This window comes from Manis javanica, chromosome 11, assembly GCF_040802235.1.
Source record: "Manis javanica isolate MJ-LG chromosome 11, MJ_LKY, whole genome shotgun sequence".
Lineage (NCBI taxonomy): Eukaryota > Metazoa > Chordata > Mammalia > Pholidota > Manidae > Manis > Manis javanica.
The window spans coordinates 29,086,260-29,111,286 of record NC_133166.1 but is presented as its reverse complement, the minus strand read 5'-3'; the positions used below and the strand labels follow the sequence as shown (position 1 = coordinate 29,111,286).

Here is a 25,027-nt window from a genome sequence, read left to right as displayed (position 1 = left end):
CAACATGGATGAGCCTTGCAAGCATGCTAAGGAAAGAAACCAGTCACAAAAGACCACATATTATGATTTCATTAGTATGAAATGTCCACAATAGGCAAATCTATAGAGACAGAAAGGAAAGTAGCAGATGCCTAGGGCTGGGTATGACTGATAATGGGCATGGGTTTTTTAGTGAGGTAGGTAATAAAAATGCATTGCATTGTGCACTATAAGTAGGTATACAAATTGTCTTCCAGTGAAGGTGTTATTTTTTAAGAAACACAGTTGTTTAAAGCAAAAAATAATGTATCATCAGCTGTAAGAGCAAAGCGCATGACAACTATAGCTCAAAAGACAAGAAGGGGGAATGGAAATATACTGTTGTTAAGATTCTTATGATATTCTTAAGTGGTGTAATACAATTTTAAGGTAGGCTGTGGTAAGTTGAAGATGCACACTGCAAACCATAGAGCAATTGCTAAGAAAAACAAACAAAAACATGAACAAAAAAAGAGTTACAAGAAGCTAAGAATGGAGATAAAATAGAATCATACAAAAAACCCAACCTCAAAGAAAGCAAGAAAAGAAGAAAAAAGGAACGAAGAGCAAGTGGGACAAACAGAAAACTAATGACAAGATGGTAGATTTAAACTCAACCAGATTGATAAGAACACTAAATGTAAATGGTCTAATTTAAATTAAATTTAAATTAAAACTCCAATTAAAAGTCAAATTTGTCACATTGAAGCAGCCAGGAGAGTGAGTACAGGGAAGACACAAGAGAAGGAATAAGCAACAGAAGGAGGGACTTGGGCAGGGGCTGGGGGGAGGGTTACCGGTGTCTGGAGGAGAGGTTCACCTGACGAGGGGCATCTATCTCTAGGGGCTGGAGGCATGGGCAGGCATGGGTGCAGGTGAGCTTGGAGCACAGGGCAGAGGTTAAAGACATTCCCTCCTGATGAGTTTTCTTTTCTTTATGAGGAGAGTCCAGGTTGGCTGCTGGAAATGAGTGAGGAAGCTGTAGAGTAGAAAAGCAGGTTGTGTGAGAGGGTTGAAAGAGCATGGGAGAATTGGAGTAGGCCTGGGTAGCAGGACTGCTGGGCACTGCTGGGGCTCAGCTGAAGCTATGGACCCTCACCCCACCACCCCAGGCCTGTTAGCCAGGACTAGAGAAGGTGGGCACTCACCATGTTCTAGCGGTGGGGTGGGAGGCTAAGGAGCCAGGTGGTGAGTACAGGAGCAGCTGAAGTGACAGGCCGTAGGGGCCAGAGTGGATTCAGAGCGAAGAGAAAAACTAGGAGGCAGGAGTCTGAAGACCTCTTATGAACAGACACAGTGGAGGCAAGGGAGACACAGAGATTAAGATTTTAAAGGTAGAACAGTTTCAAATGAGGACAAGGTCACAGTAATGGGTAGCTGAAGTAGAGGTGACATACAGTGAGCTGCAGACAAGAAACTCAAAGGCCAGGTCATGGAGGAACTGTCCTTATGGACATGGAAGCTCCTGGTCTGATGGTAGAATCTAGGATAAAAATGCTGGGACAAGATTCTTTTGCTCTGGCTGTTTCCCTACAAGGCTGGACCATCTGACTTTGCCACTAATTATGACTATTCCTAACCTGTGGAGATATGTCCCTATAACTGAGCCCTCAACCTTGAGACTTCCCACCTTCCTTGTCCATAAACTTCCAGCCTTGTGTGCCCATAGAGGGCTGGTCATTACCAGTGAAATGACACACTTGTAGACACCTTGAATTATGCAGTTTTTAAGAGATACTGGCAGAGCCTTTCATCATGGGAGAGCCACAGTAGTGTGGCCCTGGGTAAAGTGGAGAGGCACAGGATCCCAAGAATGAGTCATGCCAGAAAGCCCATTTGACAAGAAGTCCCTGCCAGCCAGCTGTCAGCTGTAGGTGTATAGTCCGCTGTATTTGCAGGACCTCCGTTCACAGGAAGCAAGGTCATAATCGAAGGATCACCCCCTCCCATATGCTCCTTGACTCCCACACAGCAAGGCTGGCTCCTTGGCCTGCAGTGCAGACAAAAGGCCTGGGTTCTAGTCCTGACTCTGCCATGAACTTGCAGTGTGACCCTGCCCTGAGGCCTCGGTTTGCCTGTTAAACAAGGGGTTGTCGTGGGACCTCAAAGACTCTTGCCGCTTTGACAATCCATGGGTGGTGAGTGTGGGAAGGAGATCTTCAGCTGCCATTGCTCAGAGTGCACCAGCTGTCAAAGGCAAATGAGCTCAAGTCCTCAAGCCTCCAAGTCAGACAGCAGAGTCATCCCCCCTGCGGTTCAGGCCTTACCCTCCCCACTCCCTTCTTCCTAAGAGCAGCTGAAGAAGGCTCAAGGGCTACACCACCACACCCATGCCTCTTATCTTCCCCTTTATGAGATTTTCATTAGTCTAAAACATCAGCCTGGTTTGAGGCTGTGTGTAGAAAAGGAGAAACAGGGCCCCTGGCCATCCAGCCATGGGGCCAGACCTGAGACCCTAGCTCTCCGCAGAGCTTCCCTATTAGGACATCATCATCACAGACCCCATCAGACACCCAGGACCACCATCTGTGAGGGAGCAAACCAGAGTCCAGATGCCCCCTATTTCTCTGGCCTAGTCCCTGGAAGGCCAGGTAGATCCCTAGGGTGCCAGGGACCCTCAGCCACGCTGGTGAGGGGATCCCATCATCTCGCCTCATCTGCACACAGAGCTGACTCTCCTCAATCACAAGGCAGCTGTTTCTTCCCATCCTTTGGGCCAACAAATATATCCTAGAGCTCCTGACATAAAGAACAAATGAGGTTCCAGCCAGGAGTCCTGGAAAAGCCCCATCTTGTGCCTGGCAGACAGGCCTGAGATGGTGGCCTGGTGAAGGTAGTAGGAAGGTTTGGGCACTTGTAGAAGGGCCTGGGCCGTCGCCTGAGGACATCTCCTCTCTGTGAAAGCCTGACTGAGAGGCCCAGGACAGCTGGGGAGTGGGCTGTCTGGGGCCTTCCCAGCAGCACCTGCCTGGAGTCAGGGCAGAAGGACCACAGGGGGCTCCACAGGGGACAACCAAGGCCACAGGGAGTATGGCCTTTGCCTAGGGTCACACCCTCCCCTGGACCCTACTTCACACATACCCCCCCAGCACACATGGGTCCACGGCCATGGAGCAGCCCACGCACTCCCCAGCACCTCCCTGCGCAGTCTGGATGGCCCTTTCCCAGCCAGCACCCCCTCCTCCCCTGCCAGCTCACCAAGGGATCTCCCTTCCTTCCTTCCAGTACTTCCTCTGGGTGGTTCTCCTGAGGAGGGAAAGAAGGGGTGACTCCATGCCCTTGTTGCCTCCGCTCACCATTCCTGCCCCTTTCCTGGCCAGACCATGGTCACTCCAGGCTCCCTTCAGGGCCTGGTGTCAGCAGCGTCAGAGGGGAGTTAAGTGGGACCAGGGTGGAGGGACTTCCACTGGGCACCATTCTGGGACTGTGGGGCAGGCAGGCAGCCCTGAAGGTGGGCAGCAAGGACTGGAGCTGTGAGAGGGAAGCACGGGGGCGGGGGTGGAGGCTGGAAGGAGGAACGCACCAGAGGAGGCAGAGGGCAGGAGCATGGAGCTGCCGAAAGTGGTGGAGGAGGCCCCTGGGGTCCAGGGCAGGCCAAGGAACAATGCCTCCCTGCCACCCGTCTAGAGCCTGAGGCTTTGGAAGGGACAGGCTGCAGAACCCCATGTGGAGATGGGCAAGGGAAGGCCTTGGAACTGCAAATAAGTGGAGTCAGTGAGGTGGTGGGTGCAGTGGACACAGGGGTAGGGTCCCTGGGCTAGAGGCGGGGGTGTTGAATGCTTACCCGTCTCTTCGGTGGCCACGCTTCAGGGGCCCAGGTTTCCTGTGTTGCTTTGAATGCTGAGATCCCATGGGTGGGGGAGTGTCTCCTGGGAACACAATTCCTGTCTCGGCAAAATGGCGCAAACCCAAAAAGAAAGCAAAAGGGTCCTGGCCCCCATGGCAGCCAGAGGATGGGGTGAGCTTGGGGGCTGGTCCTGCTCCAGGCCACACACAAAGGCCTGGAGCCTGTTGCAGTTCCTTGTGTCACTGAAGCTAGCACAGCCACCCTGAGTGGCATCCTCCATCACTGTGGCAACAGTCAGACTAATGACCACCATCTGGTTTATTAGGACACAGACACCCTCTCTGCTGGTCACAGACCTCTCACAAGCCCTGCAGGACCAGAACCTGAGAGGACCCAAGGCCTCAGTGCCTATGACACTCAGGGACGCACACCTGCTCATTCCCATGGCAACAGAGAGTGACTCTGTAGCCCTGCATCAGGGGTTACTATAGCAACCCATGCCGAGCCAGGTGCACTGGGGACAAAGACCCCAGCTGGAGCAACTGCAGCCAGAGCACACATTCGCTGCTGCCAGCCCAGTGCGGGGGATCACGAACAGGCTTCTGTGCTGTGGGACACACACATTGTGCCTTTGAGGCACTGAAGGGGCATCCGGGATTTCCTTGTCTGTGTCCTCTCACTCCACTTAAAGATCTTACCCCTTGCAGGGCTTCACCTCCCACAACCTTACCATCTGCACCTGCACTGCGGGCCCATCCTCTCCTCATCTCTAGACCCTTCCACCTGCCCACTGTCTGACCACACCCCCTGGGCATCTTCACAGCACCTCACACTGAGGAGTGCAGCTTGGGCCTCGCTGTGAATTTGAGAATTCATCTATATATTCAGTCTCTGTGGGATACATCCGGCCCCCGAGGCATCATCGTAACTTCTGCTTTCCCCTGTCCACCTTCCTCTGCCAACACAGTCTTCAAGCCCACCCCAGACTCACATCCTCAGTAGGGCCTCCCTGTCTATTGCCCAGATCTTGGCATCAGCATGGTGCCTGCCTCCTACTTGCTCCTCTCAAATCCATCTTCCAACTGGCCCCAGAGTGAGTGTTCTAAATGCAAGTCTGATCATGCCTCCTGACCTGCTTTACCCCACTGCCTAAGGTCAGAGGCTCCCCACTGCCTAAGGTCTGAGTCTAAGCTGCTGTACTCTGCCCACGTCCTGCCAACCCCTCCGGCTTCATCCATGACCCAGGGCTCACTCTCTTGGAATATGTCACCTCTGTCTCACCCTTCCTTACCTACAGCCCCACCTCTTCTCCTTTCTGGCCCATCCTTGGCCATGCTCTTATCAAAATCACACTCAGATTTTCAATGAGCATTTAGAACAATAATTAGGATCTCTGGTAGTCAATTTCAAATTTCTTAGGTCTGCCAAGAAGATAGATAAAGACACACAGAGAGTGTGTAAGCAGCCAGGGAGGACAGGACAAATTTGAGCCCATTCTGTCAACTCTCATGGCCCCTAGAAAACAGGAAAATTCCAGACTGTCAGCTGAGAAGGGCATCTCATCCCCAACACACTGTCACGGATGGGAAAATCTGGCTCGGAGCAAGGAAGGGCCAGGGCCAGATCTCCCAACTTGTAGTCTGCTGTTCTCTCCACTTTGACATGTGCCTCAAGGAGCCAAAGCCAGCTCGGACAAGTCTGCACAGAGGGCTCGGGCGCTCATCCTATGTGCAGGAGCTTCGAGTCGGGGAAAGAATACATGGGTGCCCACCTGGAACTGGAGATGTCATCCCTCCATCTCATAAACTCTCTACCAGATGTCTTCTGTCCTGCTGCCAGTGGAATAGAACTTTCTAGTCAGAGTCAAAGGGCATCTCAAAGCAGATGCTCAGCTCAGCACTTTCTCAAGCACAGTATCCTCCCTGGTCCCCTCCCTGCCCAAGCTCTGAGGTGTATACATTGCCCATACATTAAATCAGGGAATATGCAGCATGAAAAAGACACATTGTCTGCAGGTGAAGCCAGTTTCCTCCAAGGAGGCCCATCCTCACCTCGAATCTGGGGCCCAGCTGCATGACAGCCTGGGGGAGGACTGGGAAAGGACACACAGATGAATCACAGCACCTCAGGGATGGAGAGACTGCATCCTTCAGGGTCACCCTTGCCAGGGGCAGGAGTCCCTGGAGACTAAGCTGATCCACAGGTGATGGTGAAATCTCTATGTGCACATTCCAGATGTGCTCTCTCCAGGGTGGTCCCTTCACCTCTACAGTCAGTATTTCTTCTCAACTTCCAGCAAAAACATGCCTCCCTTTGGTTCTAGTTCTGTCCTCCAGGGCCCTATGGGACCTGATTCTTTGGTGGGCACAGCCCTTTGCAGCATCAGTGCGCTTTTGCATATGTTAGCTCTTTCAGTGTGAGCACAACCCTCCAGGGAGGGCACATGACTGACTCTTCACAGAAGAGGAAACTGAGGCTCAGAGGGGAAGTGACTTGCCCACTAAGTGTCAGAGCAGGCACTGGATGACCTACAGCCAGCCTGGGTGACCAGAGGGTGCATCAGCCCCGTGATGCTCTGGAAGCCTCAGAAGGGAGATCAGGGCACAGAACAGCAAGGGCAGAAGTGCTTCTGACTCATCCCCCAGGCCCTGGAGCCTCCCGCTGTGGCTGCATCGGGACACTGAGTGACCAAGTGGCCGAGGCCTGGACCTTGACATGAGAAAGCCTCAAGTCCCACATACCACTGGCCTCCTGGACACCCATTCAACAACTTTCTGAAATGTGTGCTTAACCCTGACACAAGCTGAGCACAGCCTGAGGGAAAGGCATCACTCTTTGGAGCAGGGTGTGCCTCAGCTTACCAACCCTGCTCAGCAAAACAGAAGCCCTGCAGTGAATCAGACCTCCCCTCTGCAGGGGGCTGGTATGCCAGCACCCAGGCTTCCTCAGCATTTTACCTCCCTGTCACAAACAGGGCATTACAGTCTTTCTTTAGTCACATGCTGTCCTCTCCCCAGAAGGAACTCAGGTAAATGTGAAAGTCTCCATTCCCGTACATGTCCAGGGATATTTTAGCTTCCTCTGGATTCGTGCATCAGGGACTCCATCAGGTATGCTTGCATTTATCCATCTCTGGCTGGATATGCCTATAGGAGTGGAGCAGGACCAGCCCATTCAGTCCTCCCAGGACCACAGCAAGCAGTTACCATGGCAACTTGCAGGCCCTGCTGGGTGTGTCTGAAGGCTAAAGCAGGTCCAGAGGGAGGGAGCGGAGAATGGGCACCAGGAAGGCCGGCCTATGGTGCGTGGTACGGCCCCAGCTCAGAGAGAAGCTGAGCAGCCCTCCACAGTGAGAGCAGAAGCAGCAGGGGTGTGGGGCCCAACAGGAAGTGAGGGGAGCAGGGCCAGGACCACTCTGAGCTGAATGAGGCACTCCCCCGGGTCACAAAATTTGAGGTGCCAAAAAACTCAGAGATCAAGATAAATAACATTTGAATCAAAATGAATGCGAAAATATCCTCGATAAGCAAAACATCAAAATTTTAAATGAAGACAGGGTCCTCGGCACTGAAATTCAGGGACCGTAAGGGAGACCAAGTCCTGCAATCAGGGTTGGAGCCCCTCTTTAGTAACACTTTGACTTTGTTCATTATGGATGTTTTTGCATTAATTTTGATATTTAAAAAGCACTGTTTTGAAATATTGATTACTGAACTTTTCAGTGGCCCCTTAAATTCTCTGCCGGAGGTAAATGCTCCACTTGCCTCGTCAGAGACCCAGGCCTGGAGGGGAGGAGAGACTAAAGGACATGAAGGACTCTCACGCAGCTGAAAATCCATCATATGACTCATATGGGCTCATGTCTGTCAGCTGCAGGGATTCCTCTGTTCTTGTAATTCGGATTTCACAAGACTCTGCAGCATGAAGATAGCTGTTGGGGAGCACAGGCGCCTAGCATGCACATGGGTCCCCACTTATGGGGTGACAGTGAATCAGGAGGTGGCTCCCATCTCCTGCCTTTCCTCAGGCTGGCTGCTAAGGGGAGGGGAGGGGAGACAAAGGAAGGAAAGGGAGGGGGCGGGCAGGGAAGAGGCTGGCAGTTTTGCACGACTGGGAGCAGAAATGGCAGATTAGCTGTAATTGCCTGAAGCTGAGAGAAGCTGTTGATAAATGTTACTAATAATCAACCTTCAGATCTGACACCCAGCTCAGGCTGGGATTACTGTTTTGAATGGAAATCGAGCCTAAACCAGTAATTACCCCAGTTAGCAATGCCAGTCTTATTCTGAAGTCTTTTCCAGGCAGGGAAATGGCACCTGCATGTCAGTGTCAGTCCCTCAGGGGGAGGATTCTGCAAGGGCCATTCCCAAGGTCATGCCCAAGAGCACAAGCTGGCCTGGCCTCCTCTGACTCAATGGTACACAGTCAATAGGACTCCCCACCCTGCCTCCTGGGAACTGCAGCGGGTGAATGATGCCCACCCATCATCCACAGCCTCTGAGCAGAATTCAGAGCTCAGACTTCACTGGCACTGTCCATCCCCCGTTGGGCAGGGTGAGCTCCCTTGCTGACACTGTCCCTAGCTGTCAGAAGCAATTACTGGGGAATGGGGAGCGATGGCTGTTTTCCCCAACACAGATTCAGTCCTTCAAGCCTCTGTCTGGGACCCTGGGACAGCCATACCGTTGTTCCCTGTTAGATGGGGAAGCTCTTGGAGTGGCCTGAGCTGGGGCCAGGTGAGAGGGGCAAGGCCACTACAGGTGCTAGAGCCCATCCCAGCCCCCTTCTCCGTCCCTGATGAGCACAGGCTTGCTCCCCAGCACAGACAAGGCCCTGTGTGCCTGAAAATTCCCTGAAACCAGCAGCATTCTCAGGCCTTAGCTGGTGTTCCCCTGGCATCTCTCACCTGTCTAGAGGTTTCCTAGAATGCTGGCCCCACCCAGAACCAGGCCAGAAGGGGAAAGGCCTCTCCTGTCTCTGAACCAGTTCACCTCCCAGGGTACATTCAAGCCTGTGTCCTTCCCTCTGGCATCCCCATATTCACTAGACTAGCTACCGTGAGGAACTGTGATGGCAACACTCTCTCCTGTTTGCACAGCATTCACCACCAAACACCCACTCCACTGGACCAGGCGCTGTGGCCCAGAGGGGAGTAAGACAGTCCCTGCCCTCCAGGAGCCATGTCAGGGAGAAAAAGTAGGCAGGTAACCCCAGATCATTACAACTGCTGGTAATCCCTGACAGCCCCTTCCGACTCTCACGTAAAAATGCCCTGAAGTACCGAGTCTGGAGGTGCCCATGAGCTGCCTCAGTGGGCAACAGCCCTGGCCAGGTCTGGTGGTGTGCAGAATGTTTAGAGGACAACCTTTCAGGCTGGAACTGGGCCAGTGAACAGTGTCCGTTGGCGAAGAGCCTCCTCAGCATGAGTTGACACCTCGAGGGTGCCACCTAGTGACCACATAGTAGGAATGCAACTGTCTTCAGTCCCTGGGGTTTCCTTCCGCTCCTGTCCTTCACCTGAATTGCACCCCTGAACTCAGCTGTGCAAAGAGGAACCAAGGAAAGCGTTTAGTTTTGTTCACAATGGCTTAAAGCTTGGAGGAAAGAGGGCATAATGGGCCCCAGGGTCTTGAAGCTGTAGGGCATCAGGCAGGGGAGGGGCCCTGCCTCTAAGCTCCCCAGCTCCCCAGTTCCCTCCAGGTCATAATGGTGCCTTATAATTACCTGCTCACTCAGCAGTGTCTCCCCACTACTCCACCGGGACCTCAGCTGCTACCTGCTCCTGGTCTGGCCCACAGGGAGAGGTGACAGTCCACATCCAGAACTGGCCTGATCTGCCAGAGAAGCTGTGCTCACCATCAGCTCAGTCCCCATGTTCCTGTGGCCCTGGAAGGGGCTCACTTTCAGCTTGGGGTCAGGCAAGGGTTGCTGCAGTGGGGGTCAATCCTCAGCTCTGATATCCTATTGGATTCAGGAATGCCTGTTGCCCCCAGTCATTTTCCTTTTTTCACCAGAGAAGCAGGAGTAATGAGATTCAAGGTAAGTGGTCCCCAAAGTACATGTCCCCAGATGTAAGGAGCTCTCCACCTTGGGGGGATCCATATGTGTGGGGATGCAGAGGAAGGTGGGCGGGAAGGTGACCATGTGTGGGGGGAAGAAGAAAATGGATCCGTGTATGGTAAAGGGGAATAAGCCTTCAAGAATATCTGGGAGAGGTGGGCAAATATTTTCTTAAATGGCCGGATAGTAAATATTTTAGGCTTGCAAACTGAGCTGTACTCAACTCAGGCCGTAGGGTGAAAGCATCTATAGACAACACGTAAACAAATAGGCTGCCTGTGTTCCATTAAACTATTTACACACACAAGCTGCCAGCCCGCTCACCAGTCTGCCCATCCAGTCCAAACTCACTGCCCGCCAGAGCGGCCATCCCCCGACCCACCACCCAGGCCACCGCCCAACCACTGCCAACTAGTACTAGATGCTCAAAGGACCACCAGTTCACTTCACCCACCAGTGCCTCCCAGGATAAGGCTGGGGGAGGGGCCACAGGCATCAGGTGCAGGGGCTGGAGTAGGAAGGGTCAGCGTGGTGAGAAGTTTGGCCAGTGGGGACCCCAGATCTCTATGCTGCCTGCCTCTCCTTTTCCCCTATACTCAGGGCGCGACACTCACCTGCAGTGGGAGGCTCTGCGCAGCTACGGCAACTCCCCTTCCTTCCCCTGGGGGAGCTCTCTCCAGCTACCCGGTGCCCCTCCAGACCCTCCCCGAGCGGAAAACCCCCAAAGCCGGGCGGGGGAATGGGACTGAACTGCCCCAAGGGCACTCCGCTGGACAGACGACACCCCGGGAAGGACGAGGTGGCTCGAGGGGGGAGGACGTGTAACCCGGCACCGGGACCCAGGGGCCTAGGAGAGACCAGGACGGAACCGACCCCCGCGCCGGAGGCCGGGCCCAGCCGGCCCCGACCCGGTCCTGGCACACTCCCCAGGGGCCTGCACCAGGCTCCCACCCCAGCTCCGATGCCCGCAGGTGGCGCCGTCGCGAGGAGATCGCGAGTCGCGGGCTCGGGCTGGCTGGCCCTGGGCTCTCCAGTTACACTAAAAGTGAGACCGAGGAAGATGGTATCGAGGCCACGCGAAGGCAGCACGGGCTCATCCAACATTGATGCGGCCCCAGATTGTCCCCGAGCTCCTAGTGGCGGACGCAGGGACCCGCTCCCAACTCTTTCGGGAGGCGTCCGGGCTGGGAAGGCTTCTCAGCCCCGCAGCTCACCGCCAAGATCACGCGTGTTCCTTGTAGTCCCTCCATAAGGGGACCCCTCCTTCTCCGTGGGGTCTTGCTTAGTCCTCGAGCATTCCATAGCCCACCAGCCGCGCAGAAACTGCCCAGGCAAGCGGAGCAGCCTACCGCATCAATCTGCCTCGTCCAGGGCCAGGGGAAGGGGCAGTGTGCCCGCCCTCCCCCCACTTCCCAGACCCCCAGGCTCCGGGCGAAAGAGGGAGGGGAGGAAGAGGGCTGGCAGTCTCTCTCTCACCCCTGCTCCCCAGAGTCAGTCTCTTCAGTGCACCCATCTACTCAAATAAATACACACCACACGCACACATCCACATAGCCACTCCTGGTGGTGCACATACACACTGTCTCCGTCCCTGTTCCCACCCTCCTGCAAAGCTACACAAATTTTAAATATACTCTCAGTGAGGTACACATGCTGTGGCACAGCCCACATACACGCTTACTGAGGCGACTAAGAAACATTCACAGAAACTTTCTCCCAGAGCCCAACCCCTCACTGCATCTGCTCTCTGACACGTGGTGATGGAAAGGAGGGAACAGCCTCCAGACTGTCCCACCCACAGCAAACCAGACTGTGGAGGGAGGGGCCTGCGCAAGAGCAGTGCCCTCTGGGGCACTATGGCATTCCTGGGGTGGGTTTAGTTGGGCTCCTGTGGAGAGGGCAGAGCCAGAGCCAGATTGGGATTAAGTGTTTGCTGAGGAATGTGACCTTGTAATAAAATAATCCTGGGTCCCTATTACCCTGCAGGCCTCCTTGGCATCAAAGGTTTCCTAGGTGCTGGGCCTCCATCCCACTGACCTGTACTCTGTGCCCCTCATTCTGATACTAGGTTCCAGTGAGCTGGCACAGTTTTCTAGGATCCTTCACCTGCAGAAAATCTGCTTCCTTCAGAAACAGCATGGGCAGGCTGTTCCTTAAAACCTGCTAACTTCCCCACAACCTAGCCCAGCACTCACCTTATAGTGCCTCCCCAACCCCCAATACACACCCCATTAGGGCTTTCCGTGTCCTCTCTGTATCAGAAGACCAAAATATCTGCCCAAGGCCTCAGCTGGGAGCTGACCTGGAACGTACACCTGAGTCAGACTTCAGGAATCACATACTGCTCAGGATGGAGAGAAAGGTGTGCATGTGTCCCAAGCACATCCCGGGCCAGAGGGGACCCAGTCTCAAGCTGGCATTTATCTTTCATCAAGGCATAGAGTTTTCCAGAATGAAGGAGTCAGAGAGCAACAGGTGCTCATGAGCCCCTGCTAGGCAGTTGTTCTTCAGGCTGTGGGTGCACTGGTCCTTCTTTCTACCTTTGGTCACAGATACGATGTCTCTTCTCCAGGGTCTTTCTGCTTTCGCTTAAATGCATCCGGTCACCCTACCCGGGAAACTACACAGCTTAATGACTTTAAATCTCAGTCTGGGCAAGTCCCAAAGGACTTGAGAAGTCCTTGCCTCACCTCCACGATTGACTCCTCTGCCCAGTCCCCAACCACGTGAGCTCCAATCACAGCAGCTGCACCAGGGATGACCCCCCTTCTCGCCCCATGGCCCTCCTCCAGCTATTTCTCCACTGGCCCCCATACTCCCACTCCCATTCACCCCAACCAGTCCAGTCTTCCTGCACCTGTACTGCTAGAAACCCATCAGAAGAAAAGGAACTACACTCCAAATGCCATGGAACAAATCAGGGCCTTCAACTGTGTGGCTCCAGAGGCCACAACAACTTCCCTGCCCGCAGTCCCTAGGCGGGCACTGCCAGTGCCAGGGCCTCCATCGCAGCCTGCCCTCTTCTCTTCCCGCCCCCCTGGCCTTGCCAATCACAGAACACACCTGAGGGCATGTGGCCTGCACTCAAAAGAACACCAGAACCACAAGAGTGCTGAGTCAGCCAGCACAGCCCATCCAACTTCGAGGGAAAATGGGCCCAGAGGTGAGCAACTTGTTACTAGAATCAAATCCTGGGCCCTAGACTCCCTCCGCAGGGCTCTTTCCAACACATCTTCATACTTCATAAACCCAGGGTACAGACAGGAAGAGCCGATCACTTCCTTATCTCAGAATGAACTGCTTGGGAACCTACATGGCCCAGGGGGCAGCCTGGTCCCTCCCAGCCTCTCCGCTGATTCTAACTGGGTAGCAGTGGGGGTGGCAGTTGGCTGGCCATCCCACTGGATCCCTCTGCAGTGATTGCTCTACAGCTGTGGCACAGATCCAAGTCCTAAAAGAGGGTCTATTTCAGTGTCTTGATCTACTTGTGACTTCTCCTGTGGGGCTAAACTCCCAATCCCTTTTAGGGAAGCTGTATCTGGTCACCCATTCCTCAGGCACTGGTCAAGGTCCCCAGCCCTGGAGTCCCCATCTGACCCTTGCTATCCTTAGCCTGGAGGCCCTGCAACTGTGTCCTTCTCCCCAACCGGTCCCAACTGGTGCCTACTGGGGCTTCATTAGCCATGCCTTTTCAATCCCTGGACCATCCCAGATGTAATCCCGACCCATCTCAGCCTCCTCCCCTTTTCTGCCCACTGTCCTCCCAGGCTCCTCCTTGGGGCAGGACCTGTATCTAGGAATGGCCTAACTTTCAGATTTCACTGGACAGAAAAGTCCTGATATCATGGAGGAATCTTGCTATGTGCCAGGTCATAATAACAACAGCTAACACTTAATATAAACAGCCAGGCACTGTCCCAAGCACTGTCCATTTAGAAAGACTTATATTTATTAACTCATTTAATCCTCACAGCAACCCTATGAGATAGGCACTATGATGTGTCATTTTAGAGATGAGGAAATGGAGGTTCACATTTTAAGTAGCTTTCCCAAGGTCATGTATGTCCTGTGTAAGTGATTCGAACCCTGTGAAGGAACAGCCTTCTGGAACACTAGGAAACAGAAGCCAGTGCCATTGTTCAGTGACATCCAGATGCTGGCTGGCACCCTCTCCCACCTCAGCCCAAACCCCACCAGAAGTAGGTGGCTCTGCTCACATTCTTAGGTTCAAGAATCAGGAGAGCTCTTTCCTTTCCCTTGTGACTGGAGAGCATAAATTGTGAAAACAGAAGCACATGTTTTGTGAGTGTCACATTCTCTGGGAATGGTAAAGTAAGCCTTACCCACAATAGAGCTACTTTTACAATAAGAATTTGGCTACTTTCTCAATGTGGCAGAAACCTCCCTGTGCAGAGAGTATCACCAGCAACTGCCTGCCCTGTGTGGGAAACTGGAGGCCAGAAGGAGGCTGCAACAAGAAAAGTCTTAGAGGCTCTGGCCAGTGTGGTCCCCCGTTGCCAACAAGCTCCCAGCTGATTAAATTAGGAATTGCACTTTACCCAGTCCCATAGCGGATATGCGTGTGGTCTGTTTCTGCTAATTCACAGCCTACCTGGAAGGGTACACAAACATGATCTCATTCATTCTCACAGTGACCTTTCATTATAAGAGAATCATCACCTCCATTTTATAGATAGGGAAACTAAGAGTAAAGAGTATTAAGTAACTATCTACTTGATACACTTCTAAACTCTTTGGCCTTTCTTTCTTTTTTTTTTTTTTGTTACTGGAGGCAGATATGATTTTTATAATCAACCAGAACAATAAGGATTTTCCCTTACTGTGCTACATACTACGCAGCTCATTAGACGTGGAGCCAGGATTTGAACGAGGTCTGCCTAATAACAAAGCTCAGCTCTTTCTACTGTCCCTTTTGTGCTATCTCAATGATGCAGCCTCTTGGGAAGCCCCAGCCCTCCCCAGACATGTTCAGTACACATCATGTATATTTTCTGCCCCCTCTCCTATTCAAAACTTATTACAAAACTGCAGTAATAATAACAGTGAGGTATTGGCATAAGGACAGACATAGACCAATGTCAGGTAGATGAAGGTATACAACAGAATATTGCTCAGCCTTAAAAAAGGAAGGAATTTCTGCAATTTGGAACAACGTGGATGAACCTGCAGAACATTATGCTAAGTGAAATAAGCCAGGCACAGAATAGAATAGAATCCAGAAGTAAATCCATACATCTATGGACAACTGATTTAAAAAATTTTTAAAGTAAGATACAGCCAATTGATTTTTCACAAGAGTGCTAACTAAGTCCATTCAATGGTAAAGAATAGTCTCATCATGTAAAAGAATGAAGTTGGACTTACATGTCACCTTATACAGAAATTAACTCAAAATGGATCAAAGATCTAAATATAAACTCTAAAACCACTTAGAAGAAACAGAGATAAATCCTCATTTTCTTGGATTTGGCAGTGGATTTGTAAGTATGACACCAAAAGCATAAACAAAAGAAAAAATAGATAAATTTGACTTCATTCAAATAAAAAACTATCATGCCTCAAAGGACATTATCAAGAGAGTGAACCTTTATACACCATTGCTGGGAATGTAGTTGGTATAGCCATTATGGAAGAGAATATGGAGGTTCCTCAAAAGATCAAAAACAGAACTATCATGTGATCCAGCAATTCCACTTCAGGGTATATATGGAAAGGAAATAAAGTCTGGATATGAAGGGGTATCTCTGTCCCCATGTTCACTGCAGTATTATTCACAATAGCAAAGATGTTAAAGCAACCTAGATGTCTATCAATGGATGAGTGGATAGAAAAAATGTCAGGTAGATGAAGGTATACAACAGAATATTGCTCAGCCTTAAAAAAGGAAGGAATTTCTGCAATTTGGAACAACGTGGATGAACCTGCAGAACATTATGCTAAGTGAAATAAGCCAGGCACAGGAAGACACATACTACATGATCTCACTTATATGTGGAATCAAAATTAGTCTAAGTCATAGAAACAGAGAGTAGAATAGTGGTTGCCAGAGACTGGGGGGAAAGGGAAAATGGGGAGATGTTGGTCCAAGGGCACAAAGCTTCAGTTGTGCAAGTTAAGTTAGTTCTGGAGACCTAATGTATGCAGCATGAGGACTAGAGTTAGCAATACTGTATTGCATCCTTGAAATTTGCTAAGAGGGTACATCTTAGTGGTCTCACCACAAAAAAACAAAAGGAAAGAAAGAAAATTATAGCTAAGTGAAGTGATGGATATGTTATTTAGCTTAATTGTGGTCATTATGTCATAATGTATACATATATCAAAACATCAAACGGTACACCTTAAATATGTATACTTCTTATGCATCATCACACCTCGATAAAGCTGAAAGAAAGCAAACCCCAAAATAATAATATCAACCAAAAGACATGCATTAAAATATCCACTATTAATATCAGACAAAACCTGGCAACTTCTCAAATGTCCATCACATCACAGTGGAATGACTGCAGGTGGTACATTCCCATAGCAGATACTACACAGCAACGCGAATGAGCACACTGTAACTCCACGCAGAAGCGCCGGCGAATCAACTGTTCATCTCAAGAAGAAGGACACAAAAGTACACCCAGTACCCTTAAGTTAGAATCAGCAAAACTAATCTCTGCTATTAGAAGTCAACCTAATGGAAGTCAAGATGGCAGTAACCCTTGTGTCAAGGGGTAGTGAGAAGGAGATTTCTGATTACAAGTAAGTATATTTATTCACTTTGTGAAAATTCACCAAACCCTTCACTTATGACTTGGGCATTTTTTCATATGTAAGTCATACTTCAATAAAAACTCGATTGAAAAAACAAACAAAAAAGACTTTAATAGACTCTTCTCCAAAAAAGATATGCAAATGCTCAATAAGTATATGAAAAAGATACTCAACATTAGTCATTAGGGAACTGCAGAACAAAACCACAATAAGACACCAATTCATACATCCTAGGATGACTATACTGATAATAATAGTTTTAAAATGAAGAATAACAGGAGTTGGTGAGGGTGTGAGAAATGGGAACCCTTATACATTGCTGGTGGGAATGTAAAATGGTGTGGTCGCTGTGAAAAGCAATTTGGCTATTTTCAAAAAGCTCAACATTGAGATACCATATGATCGAGCAATTCCATTCCTAGGTATAAACCCAAAAGAACTGTAAACATACTGAAGAGATACTTGCCCGCTAGTATTCACTGAAGCATTTTCCCAAAGCCAAAAGGTGGAAACAACCCAAGTATTCATCACCAGATAAATAGATAAACAGTGTGGTACCCAAACATATAATGGACTATTATTCAGTGAAAAAAGGAATGAAGTTCTCATATATGCTACAACATAGATGAACCTGAATAAGCCAGACACAAAAGAAAAAATATGGTATGATTCCATTATATGCAACATCTACAATAGGTAAATTCGTAGAGGTGGACAATAAATTAGGGGTTACAGAGGCAGGGGACAGGGGTGAAACTGTGTATCAGTTTGGGGTGATGAAAAGATTTTGAAAATAGTGGTGGTGGTGACACAACATCGTGAGTGTAATTGGTGCCACTGAATCATATACTTGGAAATCACTGAAATGGCTAATTTTATGTTTCGTATCTTTTATAATTAAAAAAGCTGTATTGCTTTTATGAACAATTGGAGACTGAATCTAAAATAAACCATTTACAATACAATTGAGAAATATGCAATAGTCAGGGGAAAATCTTACAAAATCGGTGAAAGACATACTCTGAAAACTGTAAAATATGTCTGAAACTAAATATATCTAAATAAACAGAAAATGTATCACATTTATAGGTTGGAAGGTCCAGTAATAGTAACAGTCATCTGTCCCCAAATTGATCTATAGATTCAACACAATCCTAACCACAATCCCAGTAGGCTTTTTATTTTGTTTTGTTTTCATAGAACTTGAAAATATCACTGTAAAATTAATGTGAAAAGGGACCCAGAATAGCTAAAGCAGCACTCCAGAGCTTGGGTGGAAGACCTCTACAAATCATTCCCTTTATCTTGTTCTCGCTCCTCACTCACCAAGCAATCTTTTAAATTTATTTGCCAAGTAGCCTGATTCTGGGTTGGTGACTGGTGCTGAGCAGGGCCACAAATATTGTAGTAACTGGAAAGGAAATGTAGAGTAATACATGGATATTCTGATTTGTAAAAAAAAAAAAAGAACAAAGTTGAAGGTTCAAAACTACCTGATTTCAAAACTTACTATAAAGTGATAGTAAGTAAGACAGTGTGGTATTGGCATCAAGAAAGAAAAATAGATCAATGGAACAGTATTGAGAGTATTGAAATAAATATAAGGACAATTGATTTTTTGATAAAGACATAAAAAAAGGAAAGTCTTTTCAACAAATGGTGCTGGAACATTTAGACATCCATTTCTTAAGTAAATGAACCTCATACCATATTGCAAAAGTTAACTCAAAATAGAGTACAGACCTAAAATGGTAAACCTAAATTAGAAAATTCCTAGGAGAAAACCTTTGTCACTTTGAGGTGGCAATGATTTCTTAGACATATACTAAAAGCACAATCCATAAGAGAACAAAATGATAAATTCTGCGACAGCATCACAAGTATAAACTGTTCTTCCAAATATATAAGAGAATGGAAAGAAAGCTATAGACTTGGGGAAAGTATTTGCAGGTCACATATCTGATAAAGGATGTGAATCCAGAATATGTAAAGAACTCCCAAGTCAATGATAAGGAAACAAATAACCCAATTTTAAAACTGGAGAAAATATTTTAACAGGTACTTTCTCAAAGAAAATATATGGGTGGCAAATATGCATGTGACAGATGCTCAATATCATTTGTCATTAAGGAAATCACAGTAACATACATTATGCATATTAGAATGGCTAAAATTAAAAATATAGACCATACCAAGTTGTCACAAGGATGTGGAGGAACTGGAACTCCCATATACTGCTTATGGAAATGTAAAACAGTACAACTACTGTGGAAATGTTGTTCTGTTTCCTTTTTTAAGTTAAATATACACCTATCATATGATCCAGCCATTCCTAGGTATTTACCTGGGAGAAATACAAACATACGTCTGTACAAAATTTGTACATGAACAGTCATAGAAGTTTTATTTGTAACAGCTACAAAGTGGAAACCACCAAAATGTCTATCAACGTATCTCCATATAATGGAATACTACTCACCCATATAAAACCATTACCTACTGATTCATGCAGCAATATGGAAGCACTTCAAAGTAACTGTGCTGCATGAACAAAGCCAGACAAAGAAAGATAACATACTGAATGATTTTAAGAGCATAAAATCCTAGGACATGCAAACACATCAATCAGTGGGTCCCTGAGGGTTGGGGTGGGTGGGGAGGAGCAGGAAGGAATATTACAAAGAGGCACAAGGACACACTGGCCTCCTTGCTGTTCTCTAGTACAGCAGGCACACTCCTACCTCAGGACCTTTCTACTTGCTGTCCCCCTTCCCTAGAACATTCTTTCCATTAGCCACAGGATTCACTCCCTTGTGTTTTTCAGGTCTCTGCTGAAATATCACCTTATCAGAAAGCATTCCCCTGACCACACCGAATAACTCAGCATGTTCACCACCACCCAACCCCCATGTAGCCAGATTCTATTCTTTTTTTATGCTGCTTTATTTTCTTCTTTGCACTTACCATATTATACAAGTCACAGCACTGACATGTTATATATATGTATTTAGTCTATGTCTAGCTCCCCCACTAGACAGTGAACACTATGGGGCCAGTAACTTTCTTTTTTTGTTCACTGCTCTGGTGCCAGCATTGAAAGCATTGCCTGGCATTTAGGAGGCACTCAGTAAATACATATTGAATGGATGGGCCACCAAGGAGGCAAGAAGTATTCTTATTATCTTCTGTAGGGGAAGGTTAAGGCACTTGTCTAAAGTCACATAACTAATAATCGAGGGAGCTGTCCTTCCAAGTCAGGGCACTTTGACTCCAAAACCCAAGTTCTGAGCAATTAAGTCTCAAAGTCTCAGAAGCCAAACTCACAGACAGTGATAAACCAAAGCAGTTAGAGCTCTGACAATGGGTATATAAATCAATCCACTCCTTCTGGAAGATAATCCAGCAACAATAACTAAAATTCTGAAACTAACAACCCCTCTCTAAGGAGTTTCTTCTAATCAAATAACCAGACATCAGGAAAAATGTTTGTGTACACAAGGATGTTTATCCTGGAATTATTCATAATAGCAAAGAATTGGAAACAACAAAAAAGTCCCTGCAGGGACTGATTGAAGTGGAGTGGAAGTTACAGAAGATCAAGCCCAATGCAACAGATTGTTCTCCAAGGATCAGGAGGAATATCATTTGCTTGGAGCATGGGCTGTGGAGTGTGGGTCATGTAAGAGGGCTCTTGAGTGTGGTGAATTTTGGAAGAGCTGTTGTGGAGAATGAGAATGAAGTTACTGGGGGAGAAGTAAAAAGACTGAGAGCTGGTGTGGCTGGCTGGCCGAGCTGAAGAGGAACACCACGACAGTGGCGGTCACAGGCATGGCTGTGCAGTTGCTGTGATAGTGTTCTGGGGCCACGATAAGAAAGGGGGTGGAGGCTAGAACACTGACCCAGGCAGGGCTGGAGATGTGCAAGCACATGCGAGGAAATAGAAAGTGATGGTAGTAAGCAGTTCAAATAATCTCCCAGTGGTCCAGGCTTGGAAGGAAGAAGAGAGGCCAGGAAAAGGCTGGCAGATCAGGAGAAAATGCAGAGGCGAAGCGCGGGATGACTATAGTGTGGTGGGAGCACGGGAGAAGGGAGGTGCCTGAGGCCAGGGAATAAGATATTCATGTGCACGGTACCAGAAATGAAGCCATTCCAGGTGTCAACATCTAGGAATTTATCCTGTGAGTAACTGAAGAGAAGTCTATAGAATGGGAGGGTCCAGAAATTGTGAGTGAAGAGTGCTAATTTGGTCATTTACACGGCACTGAAACCTTTGGGATAATGACTGGACCTTTGTGGAGACAAGATGGTGACCCAAGCACCAAACTGTTGAAAACACATGGATTGATGATATTACTTTGTTCATTTGTTTGTTGTTTAAAATGGCAAATCAAAACAGCTTACTTTTGGAGAAAATGACACAAGTGTTACGTTTTTTTAAATGGGACACCCTTTTGGTGGCAAAACACCTGTTTTCACTTCATGGAACAAGCAGCTTGAGACCAAGGTCCCAGGGGCAACCAGTGAAGAGTTTTGACATCCAGGGCTTGTACCAGCAGCCGTGGTAGACTTAGTTCTCCTTCCCCTGCAGAAGAAACCCTGCAGCCCGAAGTGCTCCTCATTGTGTTTCTCCCCTCAAGGGTCTTGGCAACCATACTTACTTTGCATCTATTATTTTACATACGTTTCATTTTATCTTCACAACAATCAGCAGTATTGATGAGAATAGACAGATGAAATTACTAGACCTGGAGAGTTCAAGGTCACCGTCAAAGCTTTGAGGGGTTCATTTGGCTAGAAGGATGCTGAATAGAGTTATCAGTGAAGGGTCTGACTTTGAACATACTGAGTTAGGGGCGTGGGCGGAATATCTAGAGGGAGATTCCACAAGCATTCAGAGATGGAAAGTTAGAGCTCAGCAAAAAGATTTGGGTTGATGATCTGGATTTCTATGTTAAAAGCACTGAGTTGATAACTGAGGCCAGGGTATAGCTGAGAACAGAATGGAACAGAACAAAAAGAGAGGAGAGCTTTGGCACGTGCTCACATTGGGACAGTGGGGACCAAGAGGAGTCGGCAATTCATGAAATGTAGGCCAAATATTCTGGTAGGTTGCAAAATGGCCATAAATACTTTGCAGCTCCTCCCTTCAAGAGGAGAAGTTTAATTCTCTGCCTCTTAAATGTGGGCTAACATTTTTACTCACTTTGACCAACACAATGTGGCAGAGTGATATTGTACACTTTCCAAACCTAGGCCTTAAGAAGACTGGTAGCTTCTGCTCTCTGACTAGGGACACCCTCTGCCAGCAACAAACCTGAGCTAGCCTGCTGGAAGGTGAGAGCATGTGGACTGAGGCCCCAGATGTGCTAACCTTCTCAGTTGTGGCAGCAGGTCAGCGAGAAAGTGCAGCCAGGAAAAACGGAGTCTGGTCCAGACCACAAAAAACTGCCCAGCTGCGTCTAACCCAAATTGCTGGTTGCAGGATCTTGAGCTAACCAAAACAATTACTATTTTAAGCTATTAAATTTTGGAATGATTTGTTATACAGCAATAGATAACTGATACATATATGGCCCCAGAAGCAAAGCGGAAAACAGCTTAAATTAATGGGTTGTACACTGCACAGCTTTAATGGGGACATGAAGGAGAGTGGCTTCCCATGTTCAGAGATGTGGTGGGGTCTGAACAGGGTTGGAGAGTGTAAACTGTTAACAACAATTTACTTCTAGGGGTGGGGGTGGGGAAGGGGGCAGCAGGATCACTTTTAATACCGTGCACTACATGCATGTGCTGTTAGTATTTTTTTAACAGTTTTATTGAGGATCATGCAATTTTTTTAAAAAATTACTCAATACCAATGCTTTTAAGACTAAGTACTAACTGGAAAATGGAGGTAGGTGGTAGAGACTAACGGTTCCAGAGGATAGCTAAACCAGCTGTATCTGAATCATCTGGGAAATTTTACAGAAATATTGGTTCCAGGGTCCCACACCTGGAGATTCTGATTCAGTTAGTGTGGACAAGGGCCAGGGAAGTTGTTTTCTTTACTTAGGTCCCCAGGTGTTGAGGTTGCTAGTGTGAAAAGAAAAGAGTTTGGAGGACAGAACCCCACCAAATGTATTTAGGGGTCTAAAAAGGGAAACAGTGACTTTCAAACTAAGCTTCTGTGGAAGACTAGGGTTCCCAGAGACATTTACAATATTTATTAATAAAATAGCAATAAGTATCACCTATTACTACATCCCAGGTAGAATGCTAAGCCCTTTATATTTATTACCTCATTTAATATTCATAATACTTCCCATTTTACAGAAGAAACTGAAGCCTAGAGAGGGTAGGTAAGTTGTTCAAGGTTAGTGGGTAGAGTCCAGATTTGAATCCAGTTTGCCTAATTCCAGACTCTTGCTTCTTTTTTGCTTGCTTGTTCGTTTTTGCAAGAAAAACAGTTTTGTTACTATATAGAATTACTGCAATTAAAAAATTTCCTCCCGTATATGTATTAGACCTTTGGCATATGCTATCACATATTTCCACTAGCAACGTGGACTGTGAGCTCATCTGGGGTGGGGGTGGGGAGGCGGATAATGCCTTTTTATCTCATCTTCAGGGCCCAGCACATAGTTTGTACTTAATACATGTTTGTTGAATAAGTGAATGAATGTGTGATTTGGGATCTGAACACAAGCTGGAAGGTTTTACTTTAAGCTCCACGTTCTAATCATTTTAGAGTTTCCATTGAGAGCACTGCTTTTCAGAAAGGAAGGTTCACTGGAATTGTGAGGTGGACAGCAAGCAGACTGCTACGATGATGCAACCAAAGGTGAAGAGAAAACAGAATTAAGTGATGCAGACGTTATTTTTCCCCCAAGAAGGCAATGAAAGCAAAGAAAGAGGTGGGCCGGTTGCACCCACCTTGAGGAGGGAGACAGGACGAACCTGAATAGGTTTACAGGCTGAGAGACCGCCAGGAAGGAGGGGAAGGTGCCCTGAGAGAGAGATGAGCGGGTGAGAGGGCCTCTAGGGAATTAGCCTGGGGCAGGAGGAACACCTGTTACTCTCAAACTCGGAAGACAACGGCTGTCAGAGACGCAGGAAGATTTTTAGCAGTGAAGGGTAGGGGAGTGGCAGAAAGCAGCACTTCAGGGAGGCGAGAGCAGCCCAGTTAATGAAGGTTCTCTTCCAGGCACACCATTTAGGGCCAGGGATCAGAAAATTTAACTCCAGAATTCTGGAGATCAACATGGGTTACGAACTTTAAAAACAGCAACAAAATTTACTATCTACTATAACTAGGGTTTCATTTTTAAAAGAGGGATACCTTTCTACCGAAAGAGGGTAGAAAGGACAAAAATCTCGTAATAAATCTACCCCACTTTCTGGCCAGCTCATTCTGGTGTCCTTATTTTTCTCGTTTCAACAGGAAGAATGATTCGTTCCTCCAGGATGAGTGCGTGGGAGCGCGGCTCCAAACCACCCACGCCCGCAGGCTCTCTCCGTCCCTGCGGGAGGGAGCCTGGCAACACCGCGGAGGCCCGTGTCTCTCCCGGCGCCCCGACCGCCGAGGCCTCACGCTGCCGTGCCGCTCCGCCCCTCAGGGCCCGGCGGCGAGCAGGGGCACCCGGCCCGGGGCTGGCCGTCGTGCCCGCCGAGGAACCCGCGGGGCGCGAACCCGGGCGGCGGTGCCAGGCGGCCGCGGCCTGGAGCCGAGGGTCGCCTCTCCTGACCCACCCGCCGCGCAGCCCTTCACGCTCTTCCGCGCGGTTCCAGCGCCGCCGCCGCGGGACAGCCGGGGTGGGAGGTGGGTGGCAGTGCCCTGTCCCAGTGCCCTGTTGCCCTCCTCCGATAGCTCTGCCCCGCAGGTGCGAGCACACCCTCGCTGGGCTCCGGCTTCGGATACCCGAGGCTCTCGGGCCGGCGTCCTGGGTGCCCGAGGGTCCGGGTCCACGCTGGGGTCTAGGCGCTGTCGCCCGCTCCTCCTGCCTGCCGGCCCTTCTCCCCGAGGAGTGCGCGCCGCGGAGGGCCCCGCGCCTGGCCGACCGGAACACCCCGCGGAGCCCATTCTCGGGGCGCCCGCCCTACCTGTCGTAGCTCCAGCGGCTGTAGGACAGGGTCCGGTGGCTGCTGACTCCCTCCATCGCAGCTTCGCGGCTCAGCGCCTGCCTCCCCCCGCGGCTGCAACGGCTGCGCTGGGCTCGGCTCTCGCTTGCTGCGGGCCCGGCGGGGGCGCGGGCGGAGGACCGTACCATTTGCCCCCCCTCCACCGGGGGGGGTTGAACCCCCCCGGCTCTGCCAATGGCGGGGACGCGCGGGCGGCGGGGACCCGGGCCCGTGGGGCCCCCTCCCCCGCGCTCGAGTCCCGCGGGGGCGCGGCTGCTGCAG

General features: G+C 49.1%; 1 protein-coding gene across 1 annotated transcript in view; it reads right to left on the bottom strand.

The window, feature by feature from the left end:
- The window catches only part of TUB (TUB bipartite transcription factor), an 88,139-nt gene extending 63,112 nt beyond the window's left edge, over positions 1-25,027 (bottom strand). Inside the window, exon 1 of the mRNA XM_017651088.3 lies at positions 24,728-25,027. Coding sequence (XP_017506577.2) covers positions 24,728-24,894 — 167 coding nt within the window. The 5' untranslated portion in view covers positions 24,895-25,027. The remainder of the gene's footprint in view (positions 1-24,727) is intronic.